The sequence below is a fragment of the Pteropus medius genome, unplaced genomic scaffold, assembly GCF_902729225.1.
Source record: "Pteropus medius unplaced genomic scaffold, Ma_sr-lr_union100, whole genome shotgun sequence".
NCBI classification, from domain to species: domain Eukaryota; kingdom Metazoa; phylum Chordata; class Mammalia; order Chiroptera; family Pteropodidae; genus Pteropus; species Pteropus medius.
Window position 1 is genome coordinate 10886038 of NW_024351730.1, and position 20058 is coordinate 10906095.

The 20058-nt window shown below is 37.5% G+C and overlaps 1 protein-coding gene across 1 annotated transcript; it reads left to right on the top strand.

The window, feature by feature from the left end:
• The first annotated feature begins 274 nt into the window (after positions 1–274).
• Positions 275–12590, top strand: ARL9 (ARF like GTPase 9). The gene is made up of 4 exons (XM_039845285.1): positions 275–1343; positions 4193–4355; positions 10202–10377; positions 12202–12590. The coding sequence occupies exons 1-4, from the start codon at positions 1065–1067 to the stop codon at positions 12379–12381; spliced, it is 798 nt and encodes a 265-aa protein (XP_039701219.1). The 5' UTR covers positions 275–1064; the 3' UTR covers positions 12382–12590.
• The last annotated feature ends 7468 nt before the right edge of the window (positions 12591–20058 follow it).

The following is a 20058-nucleotide window of genomic DNA, read 5'->3' on the forward strand; positions in this document are numbered from 1 at the left end:
TCACTCAAGTTTTCTGGATCCTGCCATTCATTCATTGTTCCTCACAAGACTATTTCAAACAGATTTGATGAACGAAAGTCAGTTGATTGTAGTAAGATAATGTTAGATTGTGAAATATACTATGGTCCAATTGAACAAAATAAAAGAACCATCCATATACTTCTCCACCAGTTTAAGCAACCCTACACGACCTTTGATAAATCCCAAAGGTTTCCTAATTGGCTACATACTGGATCATTGGGAGCAACTAGACTATTTTTAGTTGTTTTTTTTTTTTAAATACCCAGCTTTACTAGTATCCATGATCCTGACAAACTACTATTTACTCTCTGGAGAATTTTTTTTTTTTTTTAACCAAAATACGACAGGAATTTAAAATAGAGAAACTTTCCGTTCCCCTAAGCATCTTGGACAGCAACCTCTAGACACTACTATAGTTAAGTTGGCACGAAGAGTGGAAAGATACCCAACTTCACTTTACAGGCTTGCTAACTGGGGAAAGGCGAGGAATCCTCTGGGGACTCTGGCTCCTGAAGGGTTCTCCTGGTCGGAAACAGGTGAGCTGGGTGGGCTCGGGGATGATGCGGGAGACGTGGGACACAAATCTGGGTCCGCAGCAAGTCCTGTCTGGGACATCCTGCCTAGTCCGAGAAAGTTGCGCCATAGTGTGCCCTCCCGAGGATATGGCACCTGGGAACGCTTTTTCACGGATGATCTGCCCTGCTGGTGTTTCCCAAATCCCGCTGCCAGGCCTGCCTTTGGCTGGGCTTGACCTTTTCTCTATCTCCCCCGCCTTCCCCTCTCCAATCCACCTCCTGCTTTCAGGTTCCGCGAAAATGCAGCATGCAGCTCCCTCCCTCCCCCAGCGAGCGAGCGTGAGATGACGGCCGCAGCCCGCGCGCCCTCAGACTGGCTGCGGCCGCGGTGACTGTAGGTGTGGTCTATGCCACCTGGAGCTACGTCTCAGTCCTGTGCCACACGCGGGAGCCACACCTGCCGGGACTCAGGGCCACGGCTCCAGCGCGCGGGCGCGCGGGAGAAGCGAAGGAAACAGGGGCGTGAAGATGGAAAGGGTGAAAACGAAGAAGAAAGAAAAGGGGAAGGAACCAGAGAAAGAAAAAATTCGAGAAAAGGGAAAGGAAGAGAAAGAGAAGAAGAAGGAGGTGGAGAAGGAAAAAAATAAGGAAAAAGAAAAAGAGAAAGGGAGGGAGGAGAAAAGTAAGAATAAAGAGGAGGAGAAGAGGAAAGAGCGGGAGACAGAGAAAGAGAAGGAACAATTAAAGGGAAAAGAAGAGAAAGAGGACAACAACAGCCTCTTGGCAAAGCCCCTGCTGGAGCCGCGGGTAAGAGACCGCTGCTGCAGACCCCCACCCCCGCAAGGCCATTGTCGGCGTTCAGGCCGGAGCGCCGGCTCTGTTACGTCTGCGGCCCCGACCGATGCAGGAGGGAATTGGGTTTCGTTTGGGGCTTTCTGGGGATAGAAGGAGATGTGCCAAGCTTCGAACAACCCTTCTCTAGGCCCTTCTCCCTGGACCCCTGCCCACCTTCACCATAACCCTGACCCTGTGTCCCAACCCTCACTGGGTCTTGTCTTCAAGAAGAGGTCTTAGTTGGTCTTCACCCGGACGCTGAGAACCGCCCTTCTCCGGCCCCATCCTCTGTCCAGCACTCAGCACTAGCTCACCGTCCATGACAGAGAAACCCACCTCAAACCATCGCTGCACACAGACTCTTTCTCCATGTTCTCTCTGTTGAATAAGTTATTTTCTAGAATGTGTTGGGTTCCTAAATTTGTGCAGAATGTTTTTTAGGGCTGTCTGGGCCTTTTCTATGGGCGCTGTGGCTACGGCTTCCGTTATTTTCAGACCACCACTGTCTAGAAGGGACTGTCAGAAAGGTTTAACTGAAATGTCTCAGAAGCCAGGCACTGTAGTCACAAAAAGTCAAATACCTGTAGGTTCCACTTATATGAGGTACCTACAGTAGTCAAAAATCATAGGGAAAGGGTAGAATGGTGGTAACCAGGGCCCCGGGGAAGGGAGAATGGGGAATTAGTATTTAATGAGTACAGAGTTTCAGTTTTACATAATGGAAAGAGTTCTGGAGATGGATGGTGATGATGGTTGCACAACATTATCAATGGGTGTATTTAATACCACTGAGCTGTATGCTTAAAAAGGATTAAGATGGTAAGTTTTATGTTATGTGTATTTAACCACAATTTTAAAATGGGGCAGTGGTAGGGGGAAGAGAGAAAAGCCAGACATTATTTGGATCATGTGGTGGGTGCTGTGCTCCTGAAGTTCTTGGACTCAGAGCTGCTTCCTTATTCTAAACAATGTAAATTATTAACATACATTTGATCTCTGGTAAAACAGACTGCATAGATCCATATATAGTTAAAGGATTAACTTTTGACAAGAAACAGTTGTGTTCAGAATCACATTCTGTGTCTGTTTATAATAATCTCAGCTTTCCTTAAGAGATTATAAACATGAAGGACCGTGTATTTTGGACTAAAAAAATAAGAAAAATGTAAAGCAGCAATACCTGCTGAATTTCTAAATAAGGTAGACTTGAGGGACAGTGATGCAGTTGGAAAGGGAGTAGGTAACTGTTTTTATTCACAATATTTCACAGGATCTAAGATCCTATTATTTTTAGTACCTCTAAGGAAAAAAAAATGCTTCCAACCAAAATAAGACATACCATGGATGTAGAATGCTTATTTCAGATATGTTAAAATGTGAAAAAAAAATTATTTTGAAATTGATGGAATATTAAGGTAGCAGGAGTCTGGTCATTGATGGAGATAATGAGGGGGACACAATCCACCCCCTGCAGCCATTACTTGGTGCCACCATTGCTTTAAAGCATAAAGTTTTAAAGCATCCAATTAAGTCTTTTTTGTATATCAAACCACTCTTTCTTACCGTCACACTCTCAGAATAACATTATAATATTTAGGTGCAGATGGGAATGGGGAAGAAAGTAGGGATGGAGATAGAAAACATCTATGCAAATAACATCTGCTTTAAAAAGCCATCAAGAATTCACTCCAAAAACAAATATGTACTTTTCCGATTTCTGTTATTTACCAGTCTTCATAAATCATACTCTCTATACAAATCTCTGTTAGACCAGAATTTGAAACACCTCACTTTCACATAAATCTCATTTAAAAAGAGAGAGAAGTGGGACAAGCATTCTCGTGCTGTTTAGGATCACTTTTTATCAGAAACTCAGTTTAATGACAATCTTTATTGTTCGAGCAAAAATGTTTAAGATTATTGTTTTTTTAAAACCAGTGCCACTGAAGACATTTACTAGTATTTTATGTGCATAAGAAACTTTAGTAGGCTGTTTGGGAAGTAGAATTGAGTTCCTGTGAGCAGTCTGGCTGTATTGTTGCTCATTTATTACTGTTTACCATTGATGTTTGTACCCTAAAAGCCACTTTTCTCAGCACTCTGAACTTTCTGTCTTCATACCAGCCTGCCCTTGTTGTCCCTCAGTCATTTGTCATAAAAATTTAGAAGGCTGGTATGTTGGTTATGTGTTTCTTTCTTAAGTTTACATCTAGTTCAAAAGATTTTAACTTCAGGTTTTAAAATAAATGCTCATTTGCAATTGGAACTGGTTTAACAATTTCTATAATCTTAGCCTTTTCATTTAATTGTGATACTTATATTAAGACATATAGGAGGAAAACTTACATTAAGAGGTTTTAATCTGGTGAACCAATTGGGAAGACGAGAGATTAAAAATACAAGGTTTTAGATGCTTATATGCTGAGTAAAAGTCAATACATGGACCATAAAGGTCTGAAGATCCCAAACAACAAACTGAATTCTGGTGCAAAAGCTCAAGAAGCAAAATGAAGTCTGAAAATTGGCCCTGTGTTCTCTGGCACCTCCCATAAATTCTGATACATATAAAGTATTTATTTGATAGATTGATCAGGAGTTGGGGATTGAGAGGGGATGTATGATTAATTTCACATAACTAATGGCTGATTATAAAATACAAACTGGTATAGTTTGTTCTAGACCTCTTAAGTTTTTGTGAAATTTTATTCTGGTTAACAATTCCACAAAGATACTGGGTCCTACCACAGGCAGGTACACTGTCAGGAACCAGGAAAACAAGGCCCTGATAGCATAGGCTTATTAATTTATCTTTTGTTTCACAGGAGAAAAATAAGCAGATCCTAGTGCTGGGCCTGGATGGAGCAGGAAAGACCAGTGTTCTCCACTCTCTAGCTTTAAACAGAGTCCAGCACAGTGAGGCACCCACTCAAGGTTTCAATGCAGTGTGCATCAACACTGAAGGCAGCCAGATGGAGTTCCTGGAGAGTAAGCCTTCTTTCTCATTAATTACAGGATAGCCTCATTTTGTTAATCCTTAATCTAGACATAATGTTTTCGACATTGGGTCCTTGTGAAAAGTAAAGTAACACTGGGTTAGATTTTCCTAGATATTTAGAATGCGTGTGTAGTTTGATATTAGGCTGAACAATGGGGGAAATCATGTTCTGCTCTTTTTATTTTCTCCTTTTTGCAGTGGCGGCAATAAAGGGACGTTGAGAGGAATGTTTTACACCTCCTCCTATAATAATAGCCTCCCTCTTCCTTTACTACCCGTAATAAACATGCAATCTAAGTAAATACAGGGTGCTTCCTTCTCTGCAAGTGCAGCTATAGACAAACGCCAAACTTCTTCTTGTAACCAGAGGGCAGCCCGGAAGCCCCTACTCTGTGGAAATTCTGGAGTCGCCACCTCTTTAACATTGCTGTTTCCCCAAGTTGCATGAGATCCTCGTCTTTTTGTTATATATTTTTTTCCTGGATGATTTCATTCATCTTCTTGGTATTAAATACCATCTTTATGCTACTGACTCCCAAATTTATCCATCTAGCCCAAACATATCCAAATGTTGCCTCGCATCTCATCCAGTTGTCTAATTGGCCTTTCAAACGAACATGATCAAAACAAAATGCTTGCTTTATCTCCATATCTGTTCCTTTCCCTATAATCTACTTGTCAGTACCCATCAAATTGCTCAAGCCAGAAAACTGGGAGTCAACATCGATTACTCTTTCTGTAACCTGACCTCTAGTCCACAAGACACTAATTTTTTCTACCCCTAGAACAAATCTTGAATTTAATAGTTACATCCTTTCCCACTACCCCTATTCAACTTGGCACCTCCATTGTCTCTGAGATTACTGCAATCATCTTTTTAATTTTGTTTTCATCCAGTTATGAGGAGAAAACAGTGGGCAGAGATTGGTAAACCTGTAGGCAAATTTTTAAGACAAAAGCATTATTATGTTTTTTTTAAATAATATTTTTATTTTTCAATTACAATTGACATACATATTATAATACTTTCAGATATACAAAGTGGTGATTAGACATTTATATAACTTACAGTGATCACCCTGATAAATCTAGTACCCATCTGACACCATAGTTATTACAGTATTATTGACTATATTCCTTATGCTGTACTTTACATCCCCATGACTATTTTATAACTACCAATTTGTATTTCTTAATTCCTTCACCACTTTTTTCACACATCCTCCCAACCGCCCTCCCATCTGGCAACCATCAAAATGTTCTCTTTATCTATGAGTGAGCTCGTTTTGTTCATTTATTTTGTTCTTTAGATTCTACATATAAGTGAAATCATATGGCATTTGTCTTTTTCTCTGTCTGACTCCACTCAGCACAATACTGTCCATTTATGTTGTTGCAGATGGCAAGGTTTCATGATTTTCATGGCTGAGTAATAGTCCATTGTATATATACCACCTCTTCTTTATCCATTCATTCACTGATGGACACCCAAGTTGCCTCCATATCTTGGCTATTGTAAATAATGCTGCAATGAATATATGGATGTACATATCCATTCAAAGTCGTGTTTTGGGTTTCTTCAGATAAATACCCAGAGGTGGGATTACTGGGTCCTTCTTTGTCTCTTATTATAGCCTTTGTTTTAAAGTCTATTTGTCTGGTATAAGCATCACTACCCCAGCTTTCTTTTTCCTTTACATTTTCATAGAATGTCTTTTTCAATCCTTTATTTTCAGTCCGTGTGTGCCTTTTAATCTCAGGTGAGCCTCTTATAGGCAGCATATGTAAAGGTCTTCTTATCCATTCAGCCACCCTATGTATTTTGGTTGTTTGGTTGGAGCATTTCGTCCATTTACATATAAAGTAATTGCTGATAGATATGTAATTATTGCCATTTTATTATTCATATTTTTTTCTTCTTCTTAAAGAAATCCCTTTAACGTTTCTTATAATACTGGTTTGGTAGTGACGAACTCCTTTAGCTTTTCTTGTCTGGTAAGTTCTTTATCTGTTCTTCAATTCTAAATGATAGCTTTGCTGGGTAGAGTCATCTTAGTTGTAGGTCCTTGCTTGTCATCACTTTGAATGTTTCATGCCAATTCCTTCTGGCCTGCAAAGTTTTAGTTGAGAAACCAGCTGACAGTCTTATGAGAGGGAGCTTCCTTGTAGACACTAACTGCTTTTCTCTTGCTGCTTTTAAGATTTTCTCTTTGTCTTTAACCTTTGGCATTTTAATTATGATATGTCTTGGTGTGGGCCTGTTTGGGTTCATCTTGTTTGGGACTCTCTGTGCTTCCTGGGCTTGTATGTCTATTTGCTTTTCTAGGTTAGGGAAATTTTTCCATCACTATTTCTTCAAATAGGTTTTTAATTTCTTGTTTTCTCTCACCTGCTTCTGGTACCCCTATGATGCAAATGTTGGTATCATTAATGATATCCCAGAGGCCCCTTAAACTGTCCTCTTTTATTTTGTTGTTGTTGTTGTTGCTGTTCTGATTGGGTGTTTTCTGCTACCTTATCTTCTAAATCACTGATTCGAACAATTCATCTAATCTGCAGTTGATTCCCTCTAATGTATTCTTTATTTCAGTTATTGTATTCTTCATTTCCGACTGATTCTTTTTTATGTTTTCTACTTCTTTCTTGAAGTTCTTGCTGAGATTATTGAACACCCTTATAACCAGTTTTTGAACTCTGCATCTGGTAGATTACTTATCTCCATTTTCTTGAGTTCTTTTTCTGGAGCTTTGTTCTGTTCTTTCATTTGGGGCATGTTTCTTTCTCTCTCTATTATGGTTGCCTTTCTGTTTGTTTCTTTGTATTAGGTAGATCTGCTATGTCTCCTGGTCTTGGTAGAGTGGCCTTATGTAGTAGGTGTCCTGTGTGGCCCAGTGGCATTGTCTCCCTGGTCACCTGTGCCAGGTGTTGCATGTGTGGGTTGTGTTTGCCCTCTTATTGTAGTTGAGCCTTGGTTGCTTTTTGTACATCAATGGGAGGGACTGACCTTCAGGCTGCTTGGTTGTGAGGATTGGTTGTGACTACAGCCCAGGAGCTGTTGTGCAGGGGCTGACCTTATAGAACAGGATTCACTTTAACAGGGCTCTGGTACCTGCCCAGTCTGCCCTTTAGGTGTGTCATCTGAGGTGGCAGCCTGGTGGTGCTCCAGCAAGGTCCAAATCTGTCCACTGAGTATGCTGACCCTGGAAGGGGCTCTGATACAGGACAAGTTCAGCTACTACCAGTGCCCTGCCCAGGTCCACCTGCCATGAGCCACAAATCAATCCACAGATATCTTCCACCTGCACTGGCCTTGGAGGTGCTGAGAGGGTCTAAGCTGCAAACTGAGGCTGGCTGTAACTAGTGCCAGGCTTAAGGGTGCTTAGCAAGAGGTACAAGCATGCCAAGGGCAGATGCTGCTTTTTGGGGGTTTGAAAACTTTTGAGAGATTTTAGGAAAGTCTGCAACATGAGCCAAGGTAGGCCATCTGTATGGAAAACCCACTAGAAGTAGCTTGGGTGGGCTCACAAGTTGAGTGGAGCAAGGTCTCACGAAATCACCGGGGCAGGGCAACCAGTGTTAGCCAGGTTGATGGAGACTCAGATATGGTGGCTACCTACGTTTGTACATGGGGAGCAGGGAGGGCTCAACAAAGTAACAGTGAATTCTACCAGCACTTCTGTCTGGGAGAAAGCTGCCCCCTTATCCCTCACCCTGAAGCCAGACAATTTGGTTCCTTGCCATATGTCGCTAGAGCCTTTCAAACTGCTGCCCCAGTGCTGGAGCTCAGAGCAAGTGAGTCCGTTAGCAGTAAGACCATGTATGGGCCCTTTATGAGGCATGACTGGCACTCCCACAGCCCTCTATCTCACTCAGGCATGATCCCCTCTGGTTTTCACAGCCAGAAGTTGTGTAGGGTGGGGACCCCTCACTTCTCAGAGGGGGCCTCTGCAACTGAGATATCTCTCCCGATTTTTAACCCCACACATGGGTTTAGGCATATCTGTCCCTCCTTCCAATCTGAAGGTGGCCTCTTCTGTATGTTCTTAATTATAGGACTTCTCTTAAGCTAGACTTCAGGCATTTCTCAAATAGTTGTTCTATAGTTTAGTTGTGATTTTGATGTGGTTGTGAGAGGAGGCAAGAGCAGCTTTTACCTACTCTGTCATCTTGACTGGAAATCTCAGAACCATATTATGAATAGAGATTTCAACTTACACTGAATCTGTAGAAGAAATAATTATTTTGACCAAATAAATAGCTAAGAAAATAGTCTCAATATATAAAAAGTAAAAAGGAAGTAAAGAAGGATCAAACTAGGGGGAGAAATGGACCATTAGAATGAGGGAGTTCATCATATCTTTGTCAGTTATTCAGATTGAGGAGAAAAAATCTGCAAAGGTATACAAAATTTGAACATAATCAACAAGTTTGATCTAACGGACAATATAAAATTGTCTAATTAGATATTTCAGCTACATCCAGAAGACAAAATACACATTCTTCTCACTCATGGGACATTACCAAAATTGACCACTTACTGGGCCATACAGCAAGTCTTAACAAATATTTCAAAGAAGATGCATCATACAAAGCATGTTCTCTAACTACATTGCAGTTAGAAGTTAATAACTAAAAAATAAAAATCTCTACACAAGTAAAATGTCACAGTGTCACAAAAAAATGGGAAGCAACACAAATGTTTATTTTGTTTAAACCAAATATGTTTAAACCATTTGACTTACTCAGATTATACAACATTCTTTTAAAAAATTAAAAATGAAATACTTCAAAGAATGACTAGCCTCAGCTCTATACAAAGGAAAGGCAAATATAGACCATTTCTGGTTAGTATGTTAAATCTTTTTGTTAAGTTTCTAAAACAACAGTCTAAAAACTTTTTTTGTAAAGGGACAGATAGTAATAATTCAGGCTTTGTGATCTACATGGCCTCTGTTGCAACTACACAACACTGCCTTTTGTAGTGTGAAAGCAGCCATAGACAGTATGGAAACAAATCCACATGTCTATTCTGATAAAACTTTATTTGTAGACACTGAAATCCAAATGTGATAAAACGTTCACATGTCTTGAAATGTTCTTTTCCCCCCAAATATTTAAAAATGTAAAATTCATTGTTTGCTTGTGGGCTGTACAAAAATAGGCAGTGGGCTCTATTTAAACTGTGGGTCATAGTTTGCTAACTCCTGTCATAAGAGAAAAATAAAAACTAAATTAATTGTGTATATAATATTGTCATTAACCAAAAAGGTTTTTCTGGGAAGAATCAGTAGAATGAAATAATCCAAAGGCACTATTTTTCTGAGGCAAGTATTCCTGAATGTCCACGGGATCATATTAACTCTCAGTGCAATATTAGAAGAGAAATTAGTTCCAGGCATTTGGCAAAGGAAAAAAATTGTGCAAGTGAGGCAAGCCGATGAATTCAGTTCAATTAAAACTTATTTTAGAGAAATATGTGTTTTAATCCCCTGTCCCTGAATTATTTTAGTAGCCTATTCCTATTTTTTGAGCTATAGCTGATAGACATGCACGGGCCGCCATGGCTGCTGTGCGTAACAGATCAGGAAGCTGTAGTACTTAGTATTTGATGCTGACCCCCATGTTCCAGAATGCATGAAATACTTGTGGAGGATAAATATTTCTACCAACTCTTTCCCCAGTAACATCTCTTTGTTTGTTCTCAAGTGGTACACTCTAACACAGTGGTATTAGAACACCCGCCTAGTGTTCAGAAATTATCTAAATATGCCTTTTCTGCCTATGTTGGTGGATGCTGCTGTGATTTTTTTTGTCTTTGTTCTCTACTATTCTCTAGTTGGTGGCAGTGAACCTTTCCGTTCCTATTGGGATATGTACCTGTCCAGGGGGTTGCTGCTGATCTTTGTGGTGGATTCAGCAGATCATGGCAGATTACCTGAAGCCAAGAAGCATCTTCATCAACTGATTGAAACAAACCCAATCATCCCTCTGGTTGTGTTTGCAAACAAGCAGGTAAAAATCTTTGCAAATAGAAATTGTGCCCGATAGTTTTATTATTAATACCAGAAATACAAAATACCTACTTCTATTAGCTAGGTATTAAACAACATGCCATATATTCAATTTATACTTATTAGATCCACTGGATTATATACTACTTGAGAATAGAGACTAGGATTTATCTTTGTGTTCCTTGTAATGCCTAGCATACTGCCTTGGGCATAGTACTCCAACAAATATGTGTTAAATTTGATTCAGTAAATATTTACTGATTGTTGATTTTGATAAAATATTTGTGTCTACCATATATAAAGAAGTTAGACTAATCTGAATTTATTTCATACATATGCATTAAAAATATTAAATATCCATGGAGAAATTTGAACCCTGTGTAGTGTTAGTAGGAATGTAAAATGGTCTAGCTGCTATAGAAAACAGTATGGCAGTTCCTTAAAAAATTTAAAATATACTTCCCATATGATCCAGCAGTTCCACCTCTGGCTTTATACCCAAAAGAATTGAAAGCAGATATTTGTATACTCATGTTCATAGCAGAATTATCCCTGATGGGCTTTTATCATTACAAGGAGCCCCTCCTTTCATCCAAAACTCTCCTCCTGTTTACCTCCTCTCCAAATCCATCAGGGAATTTATTAACTTGAGACACTGTCAACATGTTACTGGATCCATTAACATGGTTACAAAAGTCACTGTAAGATATAGGACTAAATGAATTCAGGAGTAAGACAGGCAATAAATTGGGATGACCGACATCCAGAGAGTAATTAACTCCAGACAGATGCCATGTACAGTACATCAGGAAAAGCCTCACAGTCTCCCAGTGATGGAATCTGATAGGTTCATATTGTTGCAAGAAAAAAATAACGTGATGTTGGATTATGTTCAAAGATTTAAATATGATCCCCTATAGCTTAGGAATAACACTATGAAACAATAAAAAGCCAAATGCAGTTTTAAGAGTGAAAATGCTAAAACTTTTGCAAAGGACTTAAAAAGTATAGCTAAATCTGTGTGTATTTAGGAAAGAGAATATCAGAGATCATTTATAAAAATAATTCCTGATGTTAGAAAGTCCAAGAGGTATGTTTTGACCTTGCCATTTGGACCTCAAGAAGGTTATGACTTTGCCATGCAGCATAAGCGCAAGCTGTCTCCTCATTTTAATATCTTCTCTCTCTGCCTCTCCTTATGGGTTTCCCTCCTTTTAGCCTCTCCCTCTCTTATCTTGTCTTCTTTGTTTCCACCCCCTCTCCCCTCTTGGCTTACTTCTTATACCACTTTATTTTCTAAATCTTGCTCCCTTCTCTGTCTCTCTCCATTCCCCAAAATTTGATCCACAATTTTTTTGTTCAGTAAAAATAATGGTCACACACACACATACAAAAAATCTCAGAGTGGCAAATGCTGTAATCAATAAAGCATATGGCAAAAATCCAATTAATGATTTAACTTTCTATTGTTAAAGATAAACTAACAATAATTAATCATATTGAATATAATTCTGGGGAAATAAAAAAGAAAATGGAAAAAAATTAGAAACAGATTGACTGCATCATTTAGAAAATTGATTGAGGTGTTTACTGCTTTAACTTCATTCCAAAGAATGCACTTTTGATGATAACTCGTAAATACAGGTATAATTTTGATAAAAATAAATTTATATTAAAAAAATCATAAGGGTCATAATAATAGGGTCACAATAGCCTCCATATTTAAATAAAGGTGAGGTCATTGAGAGCAGTGAATGAGAGTAATAAATGTATCTATCCAAAAGGACTATAAAATAAGCAATGTTTTTTTTCATTCTTGGTGAAGGATCTTGGAGCAGCCTATCACATTACAGATATCCATGAAGCTTTGGCATTATCTGAGGTAGGAAACGACAGGAAGATGTTCTTGTTTGGAACCCAAGTGACTGAGAATGGCTCAGAGATACCCTCCGCCATGCAAGATGCCAAAGACCTGATTGCACACCTGGCTGCAGATATGCAGTGATAAGACCTAGACCCCACTTTTCAGCTCATAATCCAAATGTCATCAGGGAGTGTTGAAAGGCAAGCTTGAAGCCAAAGGTTTCCACTTTCAAATAAAAAATAAGCCATTTTTTTATTTTCTCAATTCACAGCATATATACAAAGATAGTGTTAATTGATTAAGAACATTATTTAGATTTTGAACTTTAAAAATATTGGTAAAACAATGTATCTGGGGGAATTTAGAGTTTTAATCCAAAAAATTAAAGTGAACGTTAGCAAGCATTTATCCCATTTGTAGTTTTTCAATGACATGACATTTATATTAAAATATTTTAATAAATATTTTTTTCAAATAAAAATCCAGGTATCTTTCCTGTAAGTATATTTGTTTAACACTGTAAAGAAAGAAATATTAGGATAAGGCAATGAGAAAAAAATTAAGTACTTTTAAACCCACATAGAAATATAAAATGTAACACCATTCAGAAAGATTTAGTAAAGGCTTCTCTTTTAGGAGCCTGTGACACTAGATGAGGAACATTGTGGGAATTTGTTTTTTAAATTCTTGACATTTTTCTTTTATATATAAGCTTTCTTCACTAGAAATATTTTGTAAAAGTGATAACTGTTTACCTATAGACATGATATAAATCCAACTTTTAACCTAGTATCTTGTTGATTAAAAAAAAAAAAAAGATTTCTAGTTTCCAGTCTGGCATGTGAGAAGCTTGGAAGCTAGCTACCACTGCTCTAACAAGTGAAAAGCTGAACAGATGGAAAAATCAACAATTCTTCTAGGATCCATAGAAAGGTGATAACAGAGGGCAAACTGCTGCCTCCAATACTGGAGAGACCACCAAAAGAATATAGAGAACAATTTACTGCAACAGAGACTCATGATGGGAAACCACCCTCGGGAACCAGTGCCAAGGTAGGAAAACAAGAACTGTAATTGACAAGTTGGAGGCTCAACGTGGACAACTCTGAGAGTTAAAAACTTCAGAGGGACCCAGTCATAGGAGGGACCCCAGAATTTTTGAGATTTACCTCTGGGAGCTCAACCAAATTCCCACAGTAAATATCAGAGAAAAATTCTCTGGTGCTTCCAGGGTTGAGGAAAAGGAACCATTTTTAAATACGCCAAAGCATTTTGTCCTTTTTAACAAGTCCTGCCCTGTGGGGAAAAACATTGTATCAATAGAGGAACAAAGGTAAGAATTACATTAAAGTTCTCAGAAACCATGGAAGCAAGAAGAAAGTGGAGTGAAATATTTAGTGTTGAGAGAGTAAAAACCACCACCCTAGAATTCCATTTCCTGTGAAATTATCCTTAAAAAGTGAAGGAGAAAGACTTCCTCAGATTAACAAAATTTAGAGAATTTATTGCCAGTAGACCGGTATTGCAAGAATGTTGAAACAAGTTCTTTAGAGAAAAGGAAATGATATAGGTCAGAAATTCAGATTTTCATAAAGGAAGGAAAATAATTGAAAAAGGAATAAGTGAATAAATGAAGGTAAAATTAAAACTTTTAATTTTTTTTATTGCTCTAACAGATATCAGTTTGATCAAAATAAAAGTATATTCAATTATGTATGTTTATATATATTTACATATACATATGTATAAATGAAATGAGTGACAGTAATGATACAAAAGATGGGAGGGAGGATTAGGATAATTTTGTTGTTAAAAAGTACTAGCACTACCTGTAAAGCAGTATAGTGTTATTTGTAAGAGTACTTGGGTTGGTTGTAAATGTATATTGCAAACTGTAGGACAACCACTAAAAGAAGTAAACAATAACTGATATGCTAAGACAGAAGAGAAAATGGAATCATGTAAAATGCTCAGTCAAAACCACAAAAGGCAGAAAAAGAATGGAAGACAAAAATAGAAACAAAGAACAGACCAACAAATAGAAAACAGTAACAGATATGGTAGCTACTAATCCAACTACATTAATAATTACTTTGAAAACACCCCTCCAAAATAAAGTACTTAGGTATAAATAAATGTAACAAAATATGGAGCTTTATGTAAGGAAAACTACAAAACTCGGATGAAAGATATCAAAGAAGAACAAAATAAATGGAGAGATAGTCCATGTTTATGGTAGAAAGACTCAATATTGTCAACGTGATTTATAGATTCAATGTAATCCCAATCAAAATTCCATTAAGTTATTTTGTGGGTATTGACAAATTGATTCTCAAGTTTATATGGAGAGGCAAAAGCCCCAAATAGGCAACACGATATTGAAGGAGAAGAATAAAGTTAGAGGACTAACATTACCCAAGTTCAATACTTACTCTACAGTTGCAGTAAGTAAGATAGTGTAGTACTGGTGAAGAATAGACAAATAGATCAATGGAACAGAATAGAGCTCCCCAAAACAGACCCTCATAAATATAGGCAACTAATCTTGACAAATGAACAAAGGCAATACAATGGAGCAAAGATAATCTTTTCAACAAATGGTGCTGGAACAACTGGACATCCATATGTGGAAAAAAATCTAAACACAGACTTCACAACATTCACACACACACAAAAAATTACTCAAAATGGATCACAGGTACAAACCCAAAGCCATGATCCATGAAAGAAAGCATCAATAAGCTGGATTTCATTAAAATAAAAACTTTCTGCTCTGCAAAGGATTGTTATTCAAAATATACAAAGCACTCTAAACACTCAATAATAAAAACACGAACAACCTGATTTAGAAATAGATCTTAACAGACTTCTCACCAAAGAAGATATACAGATGGAAAACAAGCATATGAAAAAATGCTCCACATCATATGTCATCATGGAAATGCAAATTAAAACAATAGGTGGAGCACAGAGGACTTTTGGGACAGTGGAACTACTTTGTACAATACTATAATGGTGGATACATGTCATTATACATTTTCTATACCCATGGATTGCGCAATACCAAGTGTAAGCGCTAATGTTAACTATGAACTTTGGGTGATTATGATGTGTCATTATAGGTTCATTGATTGCAACAAATGTATCAGTCTGGTGGGGGCCGTTGATAATGAGGAAGGCTGTTCATAAGTGAGGGTATATGGGAAATCTCCATATGTTCTGCTAATTTTGCTGTGAACCTAAAACTGCTCTTAAATAGTCTATTAAAAAGATAGAAACCGTTTGTTGAGGGGGAAAAAAAACAGATTTGGAAAGAGGATTTGTTCTTCAAATTTTCCTTTTAAAATTGAATCTCTGGCAAGTGATGTTAGAAGCATGGCGGAGTGAGAGATGTTTCCAGATCTCTCCCCTTGAAATGACAATAAGCTGAAACTAAACAAAAAAACCCACCCAACCTGCACACAAGCACATCTGAGAGAGGGATCTGGAAATAAGAGCTACCAGAGGTCATAACCACGAGAGTTGGGAGGTAGACTGGGAGAAACAAACAAGCTGACTCTCTCAGCCGGAGCTTCTTGCAGGAGGAGGGGAAAGGGAGAAGGTGAGGTGGGTTCCCTGAACAACCTTGCTTGAGATAGCCGTGAGCTCCATGCAGCAGCAGTGCCCAGGGATCAGGGCAAAAAGCAGAGAAGTGGGAACAGCAGAGAAGTGGGGAAAACAGAGAAGCAACAGTGATTATTGCTAGCTGAGATTGCAAAACGGAGGTTGAGCTGCAATCCCCCTTCCTCCGACACAGAGGGCACCTCCTGCCATGTCCTCCAAGACTGAACACTGCAGAGCTGTAAGGGAATCTCAACAAACACTACCGAATCTATCACTAATACGGACAGAGACTGAGACTGAGGGTAGTGAGTGTGATTAAACATCTATAAGAAAAAAAACAGCATTATTAAGACTTCATATAAAGCAATGGTGCAAGAGGCTTAGATGCCACCTACTGGAAACCAACAGAAAAATGGCTTCTTAGCAACGGGTGAAAGAGAGACCTTTATATAATAAATCTTTTGGGGGAGGGGGAGGAGAAAAAAGTAGAATACACTTTCATTAATGTCCAGGCCAAGAAATAGTCCATTAAACACCATGAACAATCAAGGTGACATGTCAGCTCAGAAAAAAAGAAAAATCTCCAGAAAACAATCTTACAGACATAGATATATGAAACTTAAATGACAGAGAATTCAGGATGATACTTCTGAAAAACCCAATGAGATCCAAAAAAATTCATATCAACAATTGAATTGAAAAAAGAACTAGGTCAGCAGAATGAGTTTTTTAGCAAGGAGAGTGAAATCCTTAAAAAGAACTAAATAGAACTTCTAGAGATGAAGAACACACTAAAAGAGATGAAGAATAAAAGAGCGAGCTTGGGAAATAGAGTCGACCAAATGGAGGAAACGATCAGTGATATCGAAGACAGAAACCTATAAATAAATCAGAAGAAAGAAGAGAGAAAGCGAAGAACAAAAAATAATGAAAGAGAAATTCAAGAACTAGCTGATACCATCAGGAGAGAAAACATAAGAATAATGGGCATTCTCAAAGAGGAGGAAAAGGAGCAGGGATTAGAAAGCATTTTCAGACAAATCGTTAGCGAGAATTTCCCAAATCTAAGGGATTAGTTGGAGCTTAGAATTCAAGAAGTCAACAGAACACCCAATTATCTCAACCCAAAAAGGCTTTCTCCAAGACACATTATATTAAAATTATCAAAAGTCAACGACAAAGACAGAATTCTCAGGGGAGCCAGGCAAGATGGCAACCTATAAAGGAAAACCCATTAGATTATTGTCAGATTTCTCAGCATAAACCTTACAAGCCAGAAAGGAGTGGAATAAAATGTTCAAACTATTGAATGAAAGGAACTACCAGCCAAGAATGATATATCTCCTTTGGATATGAGGGAAAAATAAAGACCTTTCCGGACATATAAATATTGAGGGAATTCTTCACTATAAGGCTTGAATTACAAGAAATACTAAAAAGGGGTCAGCTCACCTAAAACAAAATGACAACAACAACAAAATACATAACTAGGAGTAAGGCTACTGGCAGGCAGAAAGAAGCAGAGTAGTGCAACCCTTACTAAGAATAGGGCATTATAAATTTAAACAATAAGAGTTTTCCTATTTTAAGATAGTAATGAATGTTCAGCATACATAGGGAGAAATTGAGACAACAATAACAGAAAAGAGTAGGATTAAAAGATCTAAATTCGCAAAGGGGATTGGAGATAAGGCACATGCAGAAGAAAAAAGATGACTGTATACATTTATATAACTCTTCTTTACATATTCATAATGGTAACAACATGCCAAAGATTCAGAAACTGAAGTATAGAACATAAAACAAGAAGATCCAGAGGAAAAATCCACAAAACCCAACCAAAATAAAAAAGCAGACACACAAGGACAAGGAAGCAATGGAAACACTGAGCTATCAGAAAACAAAAGATAAAAGGGCTATAGGAAAACCTCATATTTCAATAATCATCCAGAATGTAAATAGACTGAATTCGCCAATAACAAAGCAAGAGTCGCAGAATGGATCAACAAACAAAACCCAACCATATGCTGCCTCCAGGAGATGTATCTCAGTTTCAAAGACAAATATAGACACAAAGTGAAAGGGTGGAAAATGATATTTCAAGCAAATGGTACTCAGACAAAAGTGGGAGTAGCGGTATTAATATTGGACGAAATAGACTTCAAAGTAAAAAAAGGTAAAGAAAGATATTGAAGGACACTTCATAAAGATAAAGGGAATCATATACCAGGAGACATAACACTTATTAAATCTGTGCTCCCGATCAGGGAACCCCAAAATATATAAAGCAATTACTAACAGAACTAAAGGGAGAAACAGACTGAAACACTATCATAGCTGGGGACCTAAATACTCCACTGTCAGATATGGACAGATCATCCAAACAGAAAATCAATAAAGAAATAACACCCTTAAATGACACATTGGACCAACTGGACATAATTGACATTTACAGAGCCCTTCATACCAAAATAGCTGCTTCTACATTCTTCGCATGGAACATTCTCAAGGACTGACTACATATTGGGACACAGAGATAGCCTCAACAAAAATAAGTGGATCGAAATCATACCAACCACATTTTCTGATTATAATGCTTTGAAACTAGAGATCAACTAGTTTGAAAGAAATCAGGAAGAAACACAAATACATGGAGATTAAACAGCATGCTACTGAAGAATAACTGGGTCAGTTATTCTTATTATAAAAAAAGAGATCAAGAGATACATAGACACAAATGATAATGATAGTACAACACATCAAAACTTTTGGGACACAGCAAAAGTGGTAATAAGAGGAAAGTTCATATTATTACAGGCCTATCTCCAAAAACAAGAATGAGCCCAAATAAACAACCTAATGCTTCATCTTAAAAAAACTAGAAAAGGAAAAACAAATGAAGCCTAAAGGCAGTAGAAGGAAAGAAATAATCAAAATTAGAGCAGAATTAAATGAAATTGAAAACAAACAAACAAAAATGATAGAAAAAATAAATGCAACAAAGAGCTGGTTCTTTGAAATGGTTAATAAAATTAACAAACCCTGGCTACACTCACTAAAGAAAAAAGAGAAAGGACACAAATAAACAAAATCAGGGATGAAAGAGGGGAAATTATGACAGACACCACAGAAATACAAAGGATCATACAAGAATACTATGAAAAAGTATATAACACCAAATTTAATAACCTAGAAGAAATGTACAAGTACTTAAAAAGATACAACCTTTCTAGACTGATCAAGGAGAACTGGAAAATCTAAATAGACCTATCAGCAGTACAGAAATTGAAACAATCATCAAAAACCCACCAAAAAGTAAAAGTCTAGGACTAGATAGCTTCACCAGTGAATTCTACCAAATATTCAAAGAAGATTTAATACTTATTCTCAAACGCTTCCAAAAAATCGAAGAGGAGGCAATGCTTCTCAACTCATTTTATGAAACCAGTATTTCCCTGACACTAAAACCTGGTAACGATAACACAAAAAAAGAAAACTACAGACCAATATTTCTCATGAATACAGATGCAAAAATCCTAAATAAGATACTAGCGAACTGAATACAGCAACATATTAAAAAGATTATACACCACGATCAAGTGGGCTTCATCCCAGAGGCACACAGATGGTTCAACATACGCAAATCAATTAATGTGATACACCACATAAACAAATTAAAAAATAAGAATCATATGATCATATCGATAGATGCAGAAAAAGCCTTCAATAAGATACAGCATCCATTTATGATCAAAACACTTAACAAAATCGGTATAGAAGGAAAATTTCTTAACATAATAAAGGCCATCTATGATAAACCCTCAACCAACATTATACTTAATAGTGAAAAACTAAAAACCTTCCCTCTTTGATCAGGAACAAGGCAAGGCTGTCCACTATCTCCACTGTTACTCAGTATAGCACTGGAGGTCCTAGCAAGTGCAATCACACAAGAGAAAGATATAAAAGGAATCCAAATAGGAAACAAAGAAGTCAAATTGTCACTATTTGCGGATGACATGATTTTCTATGTAGAAAACCCTAAAGACTCCACAAGAACACTACTAGAAACAATGAGCAGATACAGTAAAGTTCCTGGATACAAAATCAATGTTCCAAAATCCATTGTGCTCCTATGTTCTAATAATGAAGCGTCAGAAAAAGAAGTGGAAAAAATAATTCCTTTTGCAATTAAAACAAAAAGAATAAAATATC

What these genes read in the sequence shown, in the direction of transcription:
- ARL9 (XM_039845285.1), top strand. Translation starts at nt 1,065, where the DNA reads ATGGAAAGGGTGAAAACGAAGAAGAAAGAAAAGGGGAAGGAACCAGAG. An exon ending in CCAGATGGAGTTCCTGGAGA is followed by an intron (nt 4,356 to 10,201) that starts GTAAGCCTTCTT and finishes ACTATTCTCTAG; the next exon opens with TTGGTGGCAGTGAACCTTTC. An exon ending in TTGTGTTTGCAAACAAGCAG is followed by an intron (nt 10,378 to 12,201) that starts GTAAAAATCTTT and finishes TTCTTGGTGAAG; the next exon opens with GATCTTGGAGCAGCCTATCA.